At 35.0% G+C, this 15,272-nt stretch overlaps 1 protein-coding gene across 2 annotated transcripts in view; it reads right to left on the reverse strand.

Moving 5' to 3' along the window:
- Positions 1-8,068: 8,068 nt before the first annotated feature.
- The window catches only part of LOC140150169 (DNA-directed RNA polymerase III subunit RPC8-like), a 13,092-nt gene continuing 5,888 nt past the window's right edge, over positions 8,069-15,272 (reverse strand). For both annotated transcript variants that reach the window (XM_072172174.1, XM_072172182.1), the window contains exons 2-6: positions 13,441-13,578; positions 12,195-12,378; positions 11,710-11,773; positions 10,415-10,619; positions 8,069-9,591 (exon numbers count right to left, since the gene is read on the reverse strand). In XM_072172174.1, coding sequence (XP_072028275.1) covers positions 9,541-9,591; positions 10,415-10,619; positions 11,710-11,773; positions 12,195-12,378; positions 13,441-13,551 — 615 coding nt within the window. In that variant the 5' untranslated portion in view covers positions 13,552-13,578 and the 3' untranslated portion in view covers positions 8,069-9,540. The remainder of the gene's footprint in view (positions 9,592-10,414; positions 10,620-11,709; positions 11,774-12,194; positions 12,379-13,440; positions 13,579-15,272) is intronic.

A 15,272-nucleotide genomic window follows, 5' to 3' on the forward strand; every position in this document is an offset into this window, starting at 1 on the left:
CTTGTCAAACTAAATTCAGTGTCCAAAGTCATTAAATGTTAATTTAAGTTATGGCAATTATATTTGCTGGACTCGTGGGTAACAGTTGATACGTGGGTAACGTCAAATTTGATTTTATGGAATTTTATGGGTAAAACGTATTTGCATAAAATAATCACTTGGACCTCAGAATTGTAGAACGAAACTTCGTTTCATGATATAGTCATTTATGGCATATTCACTTAACATTTTTCAGAACGATCATTTTATTTTTGATACGCGGGTAACAAAATTATTAGCCAAATTGACTTAATGGCCTCTAGAGTCCACAAACTTTGGTGGAATTCAATCGTTTTACATATGATGAGAGATCATGCAAACGTCTTTCTAACGGTAATAATTTCATTTTGATTGAAGGACATTCAATGACATATATGGTGCTTTATCTTTGAATTCGTGGTAACGCCAATTCATTTAAGCTATCATAACTTGTCCCCTGGTATGACTTGCTAGTAAAGGCCTATATGCACAAAGAGAGCACATTGGACGTGACATGATATGCTCCATCAATAACGTGATTTCCTTTATTAATGACATTTTAAAGTGGAAAGTTAACATAGAGAGAATTTTGTCCGTCAGCTGGAATTGACCATATACATTGTACTATCTTATGCCATCATACAGTTTGGCACATAATATTATTTGCCAAATATTATTATAATATACCCAAAAACATTACCTTTAATAACATGCCTGTTCATCTGATGTTTGGTAGTGACCTAGTTTCAAATTTTACTAACTGCGCTAAACCTAATTATGCAGAGGATATACGTACAGGGCAGTTTATCTACGCACTTGCAATGCAACCACATAAAAATACTAATGTAACTACCAAACCTGAGGTCAAACAAAGGAGTTTCCATTCCTTTATATATATTGGACTTAGCAGGAACCTAGCTGCATTAAGACTCAGACCAGCATGAAGCTACATGTAGTGATATCTGAACATATGATATAAACTGGTCCATAAAATGCTATGTAGCCTACACAATGTTCTACAAATCAAAAACAAAATCAATTTATACAAAATCATTAAATGCATAAATAGTGTGTGTTCAAATGATTGCAACCCGGTTAAGAAATGGTACAGGGATCTAACAGCATAGTCTCTACTAGAAATTAAATGGACAATTGTTTTGATGAGCAAGAACAAGAAGTGTGTGAAGTACTGGTTTTCACAATAGCACTAAGCTGTTTTGTCCATCAAATCTTTGAAATCAGAGTAATCTTATTATGGTAATGTATTGTAAAAAGGTGATTCTTGGTTTGATTCCCAATCAAGATATTATACAATATCATGTGACCCATCATGGCAGAACTTGACAATTTTTCTAAAAAATTAAAACAAAGAATTTGATGTGGGCTGAATTTCCAGCACTCTATCAAATCTATTTTGGCCATACTTGAAAAATGGACATTGAAACTTTTGTCAGGTTTAGTCCTAATGTGTCACTTATACACTCAAACAATACTTTGCCATTTAAAGTGCACCTGCACATGGGATAATTATAACATGTAAATGGGATGATATTACATTAAGTTATCCTTTACAACACATGTAAATATGCCTTGAAAATACTGCACAGTGAAGTTTATTGAAAAAGCTTATCAATCTGCTGTTAATAATAGAGAAACAAATATTAACAATTATTGATCTCAAAAGCTGAGTAGTGACATATTTCAAGCATGTAATTTTAGCTCAGAGATAGCTTAAATATAAATATATAGAACACTAAGCGTCGGTGTTGTAGAAAATAGTACTGTACAGCAAATAGTTACAAATATGACCATGAACGGTGCACATTTTTTATATTGATTGTATAAACTATTACCAAATCAGTCATTAATGATACATTCACATAGGATATAAATAAGAAGTTTAAAGATTGTGAGATATTTTAAGCCTTGAATATATTGTAGCGAGCTGGTTCTGCATTTTCCTGTTAGATTTGTAAGTTCACCATTGCTGCAGTTTTGTTGCAGATATGTTTCCATGCTTGCTCTTTGCAAATACATAATGATATTAGGGAACAAGCCAGAGATTCGCTGACATCCTAGAAAAAACTAGTTTTGTTTCATGGCTAACCCCTTCTGTCTCCAACAAAATTGGAAGTGAGTCAAAATAATGATGTTTCTTAAAAGCACATATGAGAAACATAATCTGCATTATTAATAACCCCTCCCACTTTAACAAAATTAGTTTTGTTCATAGGATGTCATCTATCTCATGGGTTATTTCATTATGATTGTGATGTATAGAACAGATACCTTTAGAACCCAAATGATGTTTTCAATTTCATTTAACAAATACTTCTAGTAACAGACCTGCGTTGTTGACATCATTTTCAATAATCATAACATGCTCAAGATACATATGAAAGACTTAAATCTAATGTTAATTGATCAAACTCATCATAACCTTATATCTTATCATACATCAGTGACAACTAGCTTGAGAGGCTAATTGTTGGGTGATTTTGTCATTGACAACATCTTGGGATTAGCCACTAATAGGGTCTATTGGTTGTGTTGATAATGGCAGGTTTTGAAACAGGTATACATGTAAGATTTAATAATTAGCATCAATTTAAAAAGGAGATTATTTACCTTTGATAAAGGTTCTGTTAAAAAAGTTTAAGACACAACTAAAACTGTTTCTTATTCTTTGCACAGATGTTTACTGTTAAAGGGGCATTTTTCCCAAAAAAAAGTTGAGATTTTTACACAACTGGATACCTCTGGCTACATAATGTTTATGTACCAAATATTTCTTGCAGATTAATTCGTTTAGCAAAAATATCGCTAATTTGAATTTCGTTCTGGTGCACCAGAACGAAATTACAACACATTGTCTATGGAGCAGTGTAATACACATAATCATGCATAACTCGCAAACGCATAAAATCGGAATCAACTGAAATTTTAGAAATAAGCTTTTTTCGTGGGTATCTACTGTTAAAACAGTCTAGCAACACCTCCTTGACGTTAATTCCAACTCAAAATAAAAAAAAACATTGGCACAAATTTTCACCAGAAACAATATATCATTATAAGGTAAAATTAAGGTTATAAAATGTTTTGAGTCATCCAGAAGCAGAAAATGGACAAAAATGTGAATCAAATTCTAGACTTACCTATGATTTTTTCAGAAATGTTGTGACCCATTCGCTAGGTCTTCATCAGACTTCGCAAGACATTGTAGCGAATGGGTCACAAAGTTACATAAAAAGTTTACATCTCTTGTTAAAGACTATAGTGTATTGAGCTTCCCCCAGGCAGTGATGTCAAGTGAAAAGTTACAGCATGAAATCATGTATATTGACTTGTACATGTTGGGGCAGATACAGATATATAAAATTATATGCACAACTGAATTAACATTGGTATAATGAAAGACAGAGATAAAAAGACTAGTTCGCGTCTGAAATACTCGGACAAAAAGACAGAAAATATCGTGCTGCGCAGGTCGGCAACCAAACACGGTGTGCCTTTGCCCTGACGTCAGATGCGAACTAGTCTTTTTATCTCTGTCTTTCATTATACACGTGCATTACAACTGTACAAGTTTGTCAACAAGTTGACATCACTACCTGCAGGAAGTATGGTAATTAACAGCAATAGAAACCTGAGCCTATTTTACTACAAATGAAATATATTCCTTTAAAATCCTATTAGGCCAGATTTCAAGTAATCCCCTGCATACATTTACCACTTTGGATTGTCCAGCATCAGAAACAGAATACCTCCAGCATCTGTAAAGGCATGAAACTGAACAATTCCAATTTGGCATCTTATTCAATTTCAAGCATTACTAAAGTAAGGCTTGCAGGGAGCCAGGCAAAAATAATCTGGAGGTATTATTTTGCTATCCATGGGTGACAGGGGCTACATTGCCAACATACCAGTGTGTGCTATGATATTTTACACTACCCATAAACACTGATATCACTAATGTTTCTTGATACAAAAGTTTTGTAACCTCAAAAGGCTCAAGTGATGATTCTACCTAGTAATAGCTAGCAGGAATATGTTCAGGAATTTTGATAGATATTAGCTACCGTGCTTCGCCATTTAGAACAGTATTTAACTTTCTCTTTTTTTTTGTGCAAGAAAAGATGCAATTTCAGTATTTTGTATTAGAAAATGCTGCATTATGATGTGTGTATATTTTGTAAAAATGCAGAACAGACAGTCCACTTTGCTACAAAAAGAGTGTAAAACATCATTTATTTATATCATTTATTATAATTTATGACTTGAAATTAATTTGTTTTAGCAGTTATTGCTTAATTTCAAGGCATGTGCACAAGTCAATTTGTGATAAAAGTTTGCTACATTTGCTGTAACCAGTAGGAGCTACTATAGCTTTTATATTTGTAAAGTTGTAAAACAAAATATGTAATGTAAGTGTAAAATGAGTTACTTCATTCAGCTTCTAGTTTGAGAAAGATAAATAATTTTGAAAAAAAATGCACTTTCAAAAATAGTGACCAATGTGCCAGGAATCCTAAGATTTTTGCTAATATTGTACCCTAGTTTTTAGTAGTATCATCTGTTGATTAAATAAAAAAAAAAGAAAGTTATTTATAATGAAAGGTATGTTGTGGTTGGCTCACTTGCCACACATATATTATTAATGTCTACTTGGGCATAACATTGTAAATCAGAAAAAGAAGGGCAATTTGGTACCCATTTTAATGATCAATGTTCACAAGTATGTCCAGGCATATACATGTATTAATATATGCATCATTTACGCAGAACACATAGCTAACCTAAAATGATGTTACGCAGTGTGTATTATAGTGTCTTTGCACTTCAAATACTGCCCTTGTCAAACGTGTGCCAGTAGCGTAGGATTGATTCATTTTCCTTGGAGATATTTATCATGTTTATATTGCCCATATTTTGAAAACATTTAGTGACAAATTTGCTACAATGTTTCTGTTGCATAATTAATTAGGTTAAAATGGCATACCGTAGAATTCTGTCTAAAAGCATGCCTCTAAATGAGGTTTTTTTGACAAAAGAGCCAAAAGGCGGACACTGTCCACAAACACATTATTTTGAGTTTGAGCAACTATATTATTGATACAGGCAGATGTACAAACATGTATTATTTTAAGACCAATCAATTATGTTTTTGTAGAGGGTGTCTGCATTTCATCTCTTTCGTAAAAAAACCCCCCTCATTTAAAGGTATATATACTTGTAGACAGAATTCTATGGTATTATTAAACAAATCAATGCACTTGTCCTGAATACTGATGCATATGTCCACCCGGTATGTCCAGTACAATCACCCTATGGCACCTGTGCATCAACATCTCAGTGCACATGCATTGATATCATGTCTAATTACCTATAAATTTAAAGGTTTCAAACTGCATCTTAGGTGCAGAAAATGTCCATAGTTGTTCTGTGTACATAAACATTACACAATCAAGTATCCCCTTAAAAATAGTTTTGATTCTCTAAATGAATTTGATGCTGAGAATCGAAAGTAAAATATATGCGGGAACATCATTATGTGCAATCTGTATTTATAAGTTATTTTTATGACCAAAAGCTGCTGCAATGTGTATATATATATATTAATATTATAATGAAATTAGTGCAAATGTTTTCTTTTGTAACTTCATCAATATCTTGTTTTTGTTTTGTCCACTGAAATAGGGAAACTGTGTAGGTAGTATTTGGGCATTAGTTTAAGTTGATGAAAAGTATCGGAAACTTATTAACACAGGTCAGCAAAAACTTGTTACATAACATTTCTTGATTCATAGTGGTTTTTAGAGGGATAATGTGATTTAGTCTGGGACTGATACATAATTTACAAAATTAATTGATTTTAAAAGTTCCATTATCAACTTTGCCTAACATAGCATGTGCCCTAAAAGGGAATGTTAAATACCTGTGGAATATAATGGCATTAGTAAAAGCAAGAACTTGAATGTGACTAAGTTACATGCATCAGAAGCTGAGACTATTATACCTGATTGAAGTGTAGGCATGGAGGTTGTATGAATTATAGTGCTAATATAACAATACACAATGGAAGTATACCAATGTAGTTTAAATAGTAAAATGTAGATCCCACCAATTATCTTATCAAATTCATTGGGTTTCATGATGTATAAAAACTAATGAGGTAGAATCAAAGAATACCGACTCTGCCATGTTTGTGTGTCACACATGGAGGCAACTTTAATGTACCTCCAGATAACCAATGAGGTAGAATCAAGGAGTATCGACTCCACCATGTTTGTGTGTCACTCATGGAGACAACTTAATGTACCTCCAGATAACCAATGAGGTAGAACCAAGGAGTAGCGACTCCACCATGTTTGTGTGTCACTCATGGAGGCAACTTAATGTACCTCCAGATAACCAATGAGGTAGAATCAAGGAGTACTGACTCCGCCATGTTTGTGTGTCACTCATGGAGGCTTATGTACCTCCAGATAACCAATGAGGTAGAATCAAGGAGTAGCGACTCCACCATGTTTGTGTGTCACTCATGGAGGCCTGGCAAACTTCGATTCAAAGTGTGTGGTTGTTTGCATTCCGTGTGTAATAGGTTTGTGTCAAAAATGTGTGCGAAGTGCTGCATGCGCAAACCTGTGAAATGCTTAAGGTAAAAGACGCAAATTATTGTTTAATTTTGGGCTCTTACCAATGGACATACATTAAGTGGCCTCCATGAGTGACAATCTAAGATGGTTGTTTTGCCATAGCATTGCATATGGTGCAATCTTGAGTCGGTAATGTTTGATACAAATGCAAGACAAAAAAGTCCTTGTACAAAATAAATGTAAAAATTAATTTAATCCACAAAAACAAAAAATTACAAAAGATGTGCATCTTAATTGTTGTGCAATAGCTGCCAAAGTAGTTTCATGTCAGAATATGTGTATGGTTATGTAAAGTGAATAGATATGTGGCCTAGATCCTAAAATATGACGACAAAATATCAAAAAATAAATGTATCAAAGTCAAACACTGTAAATGCACTCCATTGTGTCAGTTTCTCTTTATTGTGTTTGTTTTATTTCAAATCTCAACTTTTGTGACTTCCTTTTAAAATGATGATGAAGTCTTTTCTAAATAGATTTGGTCCAAATCCTTTAGGTAGCTTAGATCTGGGGTGCATAATCTAGCTTAGTGAAGTCTGTTGTTACCCATTTAAAACCTACAACTGGCCTGCAGAAAAAATGAGTTATGCACCCACCCCTGGTTTAGATATAGAGTGCCCCTGAATTAGGATTGCACTGTCCAACATTTACATTCTTGAATAGTATATGCTTGAACCAAACAGAACTGAATACTTTATGTTATTGAGTAACATTTAACAGCTTATCACATCCTTTGGAATTACAAACTTGGCCCATCCAATCATGAATATAAAATTTGAAAATCACACCTCATTTTTAATCAATTCCACAAGTTATAAAGAACGTACATAGAACAATCCAAGATTCAAAATGAGGTATAAGCATCAAATTCTAAGACAATGTCAAAATTTCAAAAACTATATAAAAGCTGTATAACTGAATAAACTATTCCGTCCTGTTTGGTTTGGGCACTATAATACTAAAAAATGAGCCTTTCTGTCAGCTCAGTTCTTTCTGAGATATCCTGTAGTACATACATAGATACACCAGTCATTGCATCGGTATAATTGTACCATATGACCTTTTACCTATTACCATCAATCATATCATCCATTTGGATTGTAAATACATGTACTATCCCTGTCATCTGTTTAATAGTACATTGCCCTATTAGTAATACACATGTGTGGTTTAATTATGCAAGCATAATTTGTGTGGGACTGACTAGTTCATGTCAGCAATTATACCACTCAATTATAAATTCTAGTAGTTCATTGCCATTCAATATTTTTACTATCATCCATGCTATCATGTATTGGATAGTATACAAATATTAACTGTCTATGAGTGTGATGGTCGAAATATAATCACGAGGTGAAAGATGGATTGTTCCAAACATCTTTCACCTCGTGATTATATTTCGACCATTACACAAATTTAAGACAGTTAATATTTGTTTTATATCACTCATGCATAAATTATATTACTAAAATACTATTTAAGGTAGGAAATACAATTTTTCATCAACATAACACCATGTTTTGCGGTGATATACTTCACATTTTGGGACCCACCCCATAACTAAATCGGCGAGTCCAAGAGTCAGCGCACGGCTTGGCGCAGGCGCACTGCGACAAAGCACATGATGGTAAAGACTATCACACGGAGTGGGTGATGGTAAAAATGGCAAATGGTAATCAACCAATGAACTGTCTAGAATTTATGTATGAGTGATATAATGTTTACAATCCCTGCAATGCTTTAATAAAAATCAATTTGGTTCCCATGCTTGGCAATCCAGTTTGGCAGATCACCATAAGGCTTACCTGTGATATCAGGCTAGACAAGATCTGCATTTCACTTGTAAAATGCACATTTGTCCATTTATCATTCTTATGGCTAGTTATCCCAAATGCTTGTTATTTATTCTAAATACAGTCATAATTTACCTAAGAGTTGTATACTTGTTACTTACTGGTCTCAGTTTTTTTACACCATATAACTCATTGTTTAGAACATATCAGTGGAAGGAATAACATGCCTCCCTTCTATAAAATGAGCTTTTCCAATTTTGCAAGTTCCTCAGAGATGAACACATGACTTGCCTGCCCCAGCCAGTATTTGGAATGTTTCAGTGTACTCCAAGTGTGAAAATACATGAACTAAACATGTAATACAAGATTTTTCAGTGGGCAATATTTTCCACAATTGGCATAGGAATATCAGTTGATCATTCAGTTTCTGAAAAGAGCCTTTCAGCTTGAAACATGATCATAATAAATTTGGGGATTTCTAGAGCACAATGCCAACCCACAGGCCTCTGATGTTAACATAGTTCCAATTGTGTGTTTGTGCAGCTTATTTTTGACCTTTCATTGTGGCTGCTGAAACCATCAAGAGATTTTATGTTCAATGCTATCATACATTTGTACACCTGTTCCAGCCCATGAAAGATGTAATTCTCCACCAAGAGGTGCTATAAGCAATATGATCATTATACACTGCAAAGAGTAACAACAGAGCATAGGATCACTTGGTCGATCGAGCCTTCACTGTGATGAGGAAGCAATGTTCCTGACCAATCACACAGCATCAAGTCATGAAGTGAAGCTGTCCATTGGCAGATGCAACACACATTGATATACCTTTGATCTTATCCAATATTAACCTTCGCTGTAGTTGATTCCTCACAGGGAATGCATGACAACTGAAGTACAACCAAAACCTTAATACCACAAATCCAGGTGGAACTTGAAGTCAAAGTTGCTGCAATACTCCTAAGACATACCAGCTGTTGGTTCTCTACCAAATATGTCATGATATGGTGGAAACACTGGCAATGCAGTTCACAATTGCACATTCTACACATAGCATGCATAATCCTATGCTAGGAGCTCCACCATGTTAATAGTCCTAGTCCAGGTTCACTTATGGATCCCTGAAGAGAAAGGAAGGATAAAAATATATAATATACAAATTTAATGTTTCAAAAATCATTTAATATTTACTTAAGATAAAGCAATGATTATCAACAATTTTAGCTGTTTTTCATAAGGGTAAACTAGATCACCTATTTGGGACAAGTTTTGAATGCATGTATGATTTCCCCCATACTTTCAGTACTTGGCTCATTAATATCAATATATTTTATTTCGAGAGTTGTCTTGTGACATCTCGCCAGAAGTATCACAAATGATTAATTTAAAGTCCTATACTCTATCTACTTTATTTAACACACACAAAATAGATCAGATAGGCCAACTACATCACTCTTAACATGGGTCTACTTTTCGGCATAGTGGTAAAAGCCTAACAATTCTATCAATTAGAACTGAACAAACTATATGTTAAGTATAATATTTTGCAGCAAACTTTTGATGTGCGCGTACTACTACAATGTTGCGAAGTCAGAGCTAACAATGCATAAAGCGTAAATTTCTTTAATAAATTTCCACTCGGCAACAGCAGATCGCCTCAGCAGCCAATCAGAGACAAGTGCGTTTCAACGCAGTAAATACTCGATGTATGCTTTAAAAAGCTCTTGTCAAAGGTTTACTACAAAATATTATAGTAGGTTGTTTTGCAATTCACTCACTACAACATGATGTTATGAGTAGCTCTGTAATTTGGGTGCATAATGAAATATAATTCAGGAGAGTTTGGGTTTGTTTTTGTTTGCTTGAGTTTTTTTTAATCTGCAAACAACACAGGCCTCTTCTGGGCCCTGACAATGTAAAACAAACTGTATTTGAGTTACTTACAACCAAACTATATGGTGACTTTTTAACTTCCTGTTCTGTTATCTCAGTGCCCGGTTCAATGCTTTCCTCTGGTTTATTAGGTGTAGTATCCACAAATACCTTGTCTACAACTCTAAACCGAATTACTTCATTGACGTCCATAAAGAGATCATGAGTTCCATCCTCCGATTGGTACTGCCACACCCAAACTTGCTCTGTTTCATCACTGTAGTTTTGATGTTAAAGAAATCAACATTTACTTTTTGCCTGGCCTAACCTCTCTTGAATGTTTCTCTACAGTGCCAAATACTAGCACCATACTGGTTGTAATTAAGTAAGTCAGTTAACTAGAGTTTTTCTTTTGTCAAAACCAATTTGAAGAAAACTTACTAGTTTTTCTTGCTGACAGTTTCGTCAGTTAGCAACTGACTTTATCAAAGCTTGGTGTTGTTGTGATGATCCAACAGCTGACGACTGGCGGGAAGTTATGTCACTTCCGGTGTTAGTCTTGCTGGCAGTCTTCAGAAGTGGATCGTACACGTGACTAAGATTGTAGACCCCTCGCCTCTGTTCATTACTCCTCGCCCCTCTTTCTGATCTGTATTGATTCTTTAATCCATCTGGCTTTCCTATCACTCTCTCTCTAAGATTTTGGACTCCCCCAGTTGATAATATGATTGGCCCTGGCTACGTGATCGCTTATGGCTGAGTTCTTAAAATGGCTCTCTGATTCTTTCCTCTTTGACCTTGTATACTTTTGTTGACTTGCTTTCTCCGCCTCCCTCCTGTGTTCATCCAGACGCGTGCCGAAAGTTCTTTTAACTGACGAAACTGTCAGCAAGAAAAACTAGTAAGTTTTCTTCAAATTGGTTTTGACAAAAGAAAAACTCTATTTATTCGTTCATTACCAAACCTGATGAATTTGTTTCAAAGTCAGTTAACTGATAGCACTCTATTACACTAGTAGCACTACTTTTGGGCTCTGTTGCTATTTAGTATACTATCCAGAGAGGTTGCATCAGCTATGCACCACCTCACGCTATGTGCTCGGTTGCTCGCGCTACACGCTCGCAAAGTCAGTGAGGGCCACAAACTGCGGCTATTACACTACTAGACAATTATCACCTCACCTGATCCAGTGTACCTGTATTGTTTTAATAGTTGATTTTGTAGGTCCCTGTTGTTTTGTATACTTGTTCAGTTACCTTTTTTCAGGATTTAGCTCCTGCAAGCTTTGGAGTTAAATTTATGTATTTCCCCATACCTGGTTGGCATGTCTTGCTCTTTCTTGATTACAACTACAAAATTAAGGATACAAATGTGATGGTTGCTGCAATGCCTCTGGTGGAATCAATATGTCATCAAAGAATCCCAATGTCACTGTGAAATAAAATGAAATAAGTACTATAAATATGGAGATGCTTCTTTATTACTTGTCCAACTGTAATTGTGCTAAATCAGTGCAGGTCTTGGCACTGGGGAGTGCAACATATGTAACGGGTATTTCTTTCAAAATGGCACATTGAAAGAATAAAAAATTGTTAGTGTTGTGGCTGGTAAATAAGTCTCTTACTGAAATGTCAATAAGATACCAAAAATACCCACTCCTTCCTTGAGAATAGTTTTGTTCAATGCATGAGTAAATCCTGGGTGATTAAGTCCAATCCATTGTAGAAACTTGGATATCGGTGCAAAGAACCCCCTCTCTTTACTTGGGTGTGTGCTAAATTTCTGGTTCTCTTCTGCCTCTTTCCTGTATTTCAGTACTTGACATCACCTCAACTCCTACAGATAAGCTTACCATGAACTCCTTCCCTGCTGCAGCTTCTAATCCTACCAATGACAATCTCATCAACAAATGGATGAAACACAACATATCTGAAATGTACTTTGGTATGTGATGCACCATCTCCAGGAAGAATGTGAGAGTCCTCTAGTTTGGTGATATCATGTAGAGCAATGCAAAGACCTACATTGTGAACTACCTGTGACAAGTGACAGACAAGAAAACTGATGGCAATGTTATTATGTAGTATCCTTGGGAAAGCTAGGTTTTAATACTAAAACACATGTCCTTATTCATATGTGATGCGATCAAGCAAAATCAGTTGGAACTCGGAAATATTGATTTTGAGATATAGCCAAACAAAGGAAATGTTTCCTTTTGTTTCCTCCTGTTTTGGAAACTCTGTAACTGTTCGTATATTTGGAACTGGTTGTTCAATTTCAATGGGGTTTCTGCAAAATCCGGCTTTGTAAATGCTTTTTACTATCCCATAAGATATTGAAAATTTAATATTTCCGAGTTTTGACTGATTTTGCTTGATCGCATCACATATGTCTATGCGTACATATGTGACACGATCTGGTCCATGGGGGCCAAAGGAGGCATTTTTGAAAATTGAGTTACTGTAATTATTACACAACACATACAATAGGCTATCATTTACTGAAAACCCCAAAGCTCTAGCATTCTTGGTTCTAAAGTTATGAAGTTTTTTGATGTCTATTTTCTTATGTATTTTATTGTTTTTTACATATTTTTACCTTTATCTCAGTTTCAAATTTGCTGCCTTTGGCCCCCATGGACCAGATCGTGTCACATATGAAGATAGGAAACAGGGTTTTACTGTAGGACTTATTTTTGAATATCAAAACTGCTATTCCATTCCATAATGTTAGTAGCAGAATTCATGTAATTTTATTATGAAGAATTGGGCTATTCATTTAAAGGTCCATCCCCCAATCAAATCATTCTTTCAAAAAGTACATGTACGATACACATAGTCAATAGTAAAGAAATGCTTGCATGCAGCATAGCATGATAGCAATATTGTGACAATACATTGAGAATCCTGACAAATTATCACATTCGCTGATAGGGACACAGTTTGAGGATAACACATTCCATGAATCCAATGTTTAATATAAAAGAGATAAAATGCTCCTTTACTATCTAGTATGGCCAGTCCATTGTTATTGGTGGAAAGAACAAGAATGGTTGTATCTGAAATATATTCCCAAGTTATTTTCATCAGATTTCCTACCTTGTTTGCAAGTTTCTTATTGAGTTCTTCAGTAATTGCATCATTCAATTTGACATTAAATAACCAAGGTTCAATGCGTACAGTGTCTGTCATCTCTGCTAACAAAAACATCTTGTGATCTCCAAAGTAGTAGTTTCCCTACAATATAAAAAAAGTTACACAATTTATATCATGAACAATGCAACTTTGATTCTACAAGGCTTATTTTGCACTATTTATTTCTTCTTATTTTGTTTAAAGAGGAACCAACACATCTGGAAATGTAGCATGTTTAAGTCCATTTAATCCAGTAACATTATTTTTATGAGGACAGATTAGTGACATTCACCCACAAGAGGTGGATTTTATTGCATCATATCCCACAATGCAAATTGATTCGGGTGACCTTCAGGAGCAGGTGGTGTAAACTTACATTTATGCAGAATTAAGTGTAAAGTCCTAGTGTATGCATGATGGGATATTATTTGAGATTGAGATTTCTTGCTATGTGGTAGTTATAATGTTACAACTTTACCAATGTACATGTATGTACTTAATGTGGTACTACACCCCCTGATAAATTTTGTGACTAATTTTGCATTTTTCTCAAAAAAATAACTACTCATTGGTAACAAAAGTCATGTATACAGTATATTATAGGAGCAAGGAATCAAGTTACTTAAAGGAGGATTTCGTGATCCTAGCATCCTCTTTTTGAAGCAGCGCCCGCAGGCGATGCTTCCCTATTTAATTTCACCGAAATGGCTTGCATACGATAGGTGATATGCCTCAACTTTTGTTGATACACCATTCAAAATACATACGATAATCGAGCTCAAATGAGATAGAAAATGTAGGTTAAGCGCATGCACATTCTGTATTTGCTATGAGTTTGTTTTGTATGGCAGTACATGACTGAGAAAGAGATTAAACATATTGGTCTTTTTAACAGTCATTTGTCATGGGTTTGTTTTACATATGTCAGTAAACTGACTGAGAAAGAGATTACATGAGAGTGAAACCCCCATAATGCATTGCGAGTCAAGGATACTAGCGACTGATCAACAGCTGTTACGTCATCATTTTGATGTTGGTCGTCACTCAGCATGGTCAGTTGATGTAATTTAGTCTTATTTTTCACAACTCCCGTATTTTGCGTGTGAGTATAGGCCTATAGATGTAGTTCACACAGTATTCAGTGAAATAAACGAATTCACGGAGTCGACAACAGGGCTGTCAACTTACTTTGATAGAGGACGGGAGTAAAAACTTTGAATAAAAAGTGTTATAAACACAAGGAAAAGCAAGGTTATCCGAAATATTCAATTCTCATGATCATACACGATACAAAATACACGTGGGGAGGGGTCTCCTGGTTGGAGGTATACGGGATGTGCCACGGTTTTAGGGTACCGTACCTTTTCAGCGATTTTGGTATATGATTATGGGTGGGTTTTAAGTGCATTGCACCAATATTTAAATGATAAATCCTTGGCGCTGCTTAACCCTTTTTTTATTATAACATTTTTCAGTAGATATCCACGAAAAAAGCTTACTCCCAAAATTCCGGTTGATTCCGATTTTGCGTTTGCGAGTTATGCATGATTATGAGTATTACACTGCTCCATAGGCCACTGTTGTAATTTGACGATATTTTTGCTAAACAAATTAATCTGCAAGAAATTTTTGGTACATAAATATTATGTAGCCAGAGGTTTCCAGTGGTATAAAAATCTCTTTTCTTGAGAAAAGTGGGGGGATGAGGCTGTGGATCACGAAATGCCTTTTAATGTTACCAGTGTGTTACTATTTTTTGAGAAAAATGCATAAATAGTCACAAATTTATGAAGGGG

This window comes from Amphiura filiformis, chromosome 1 (assembly GCF_039555335.1).
Source record: "Amphiura filiformis chromosome 1, Afil_fr2py, whole genome shotgun sequence".
Classification (NCBI taxonomy): Eukaryota; Metazoa; Echinodermata; class Ophiuroidea; order Amphilepidida; family Amphiuridae; genus Amphiura; species Amphiura filiformis.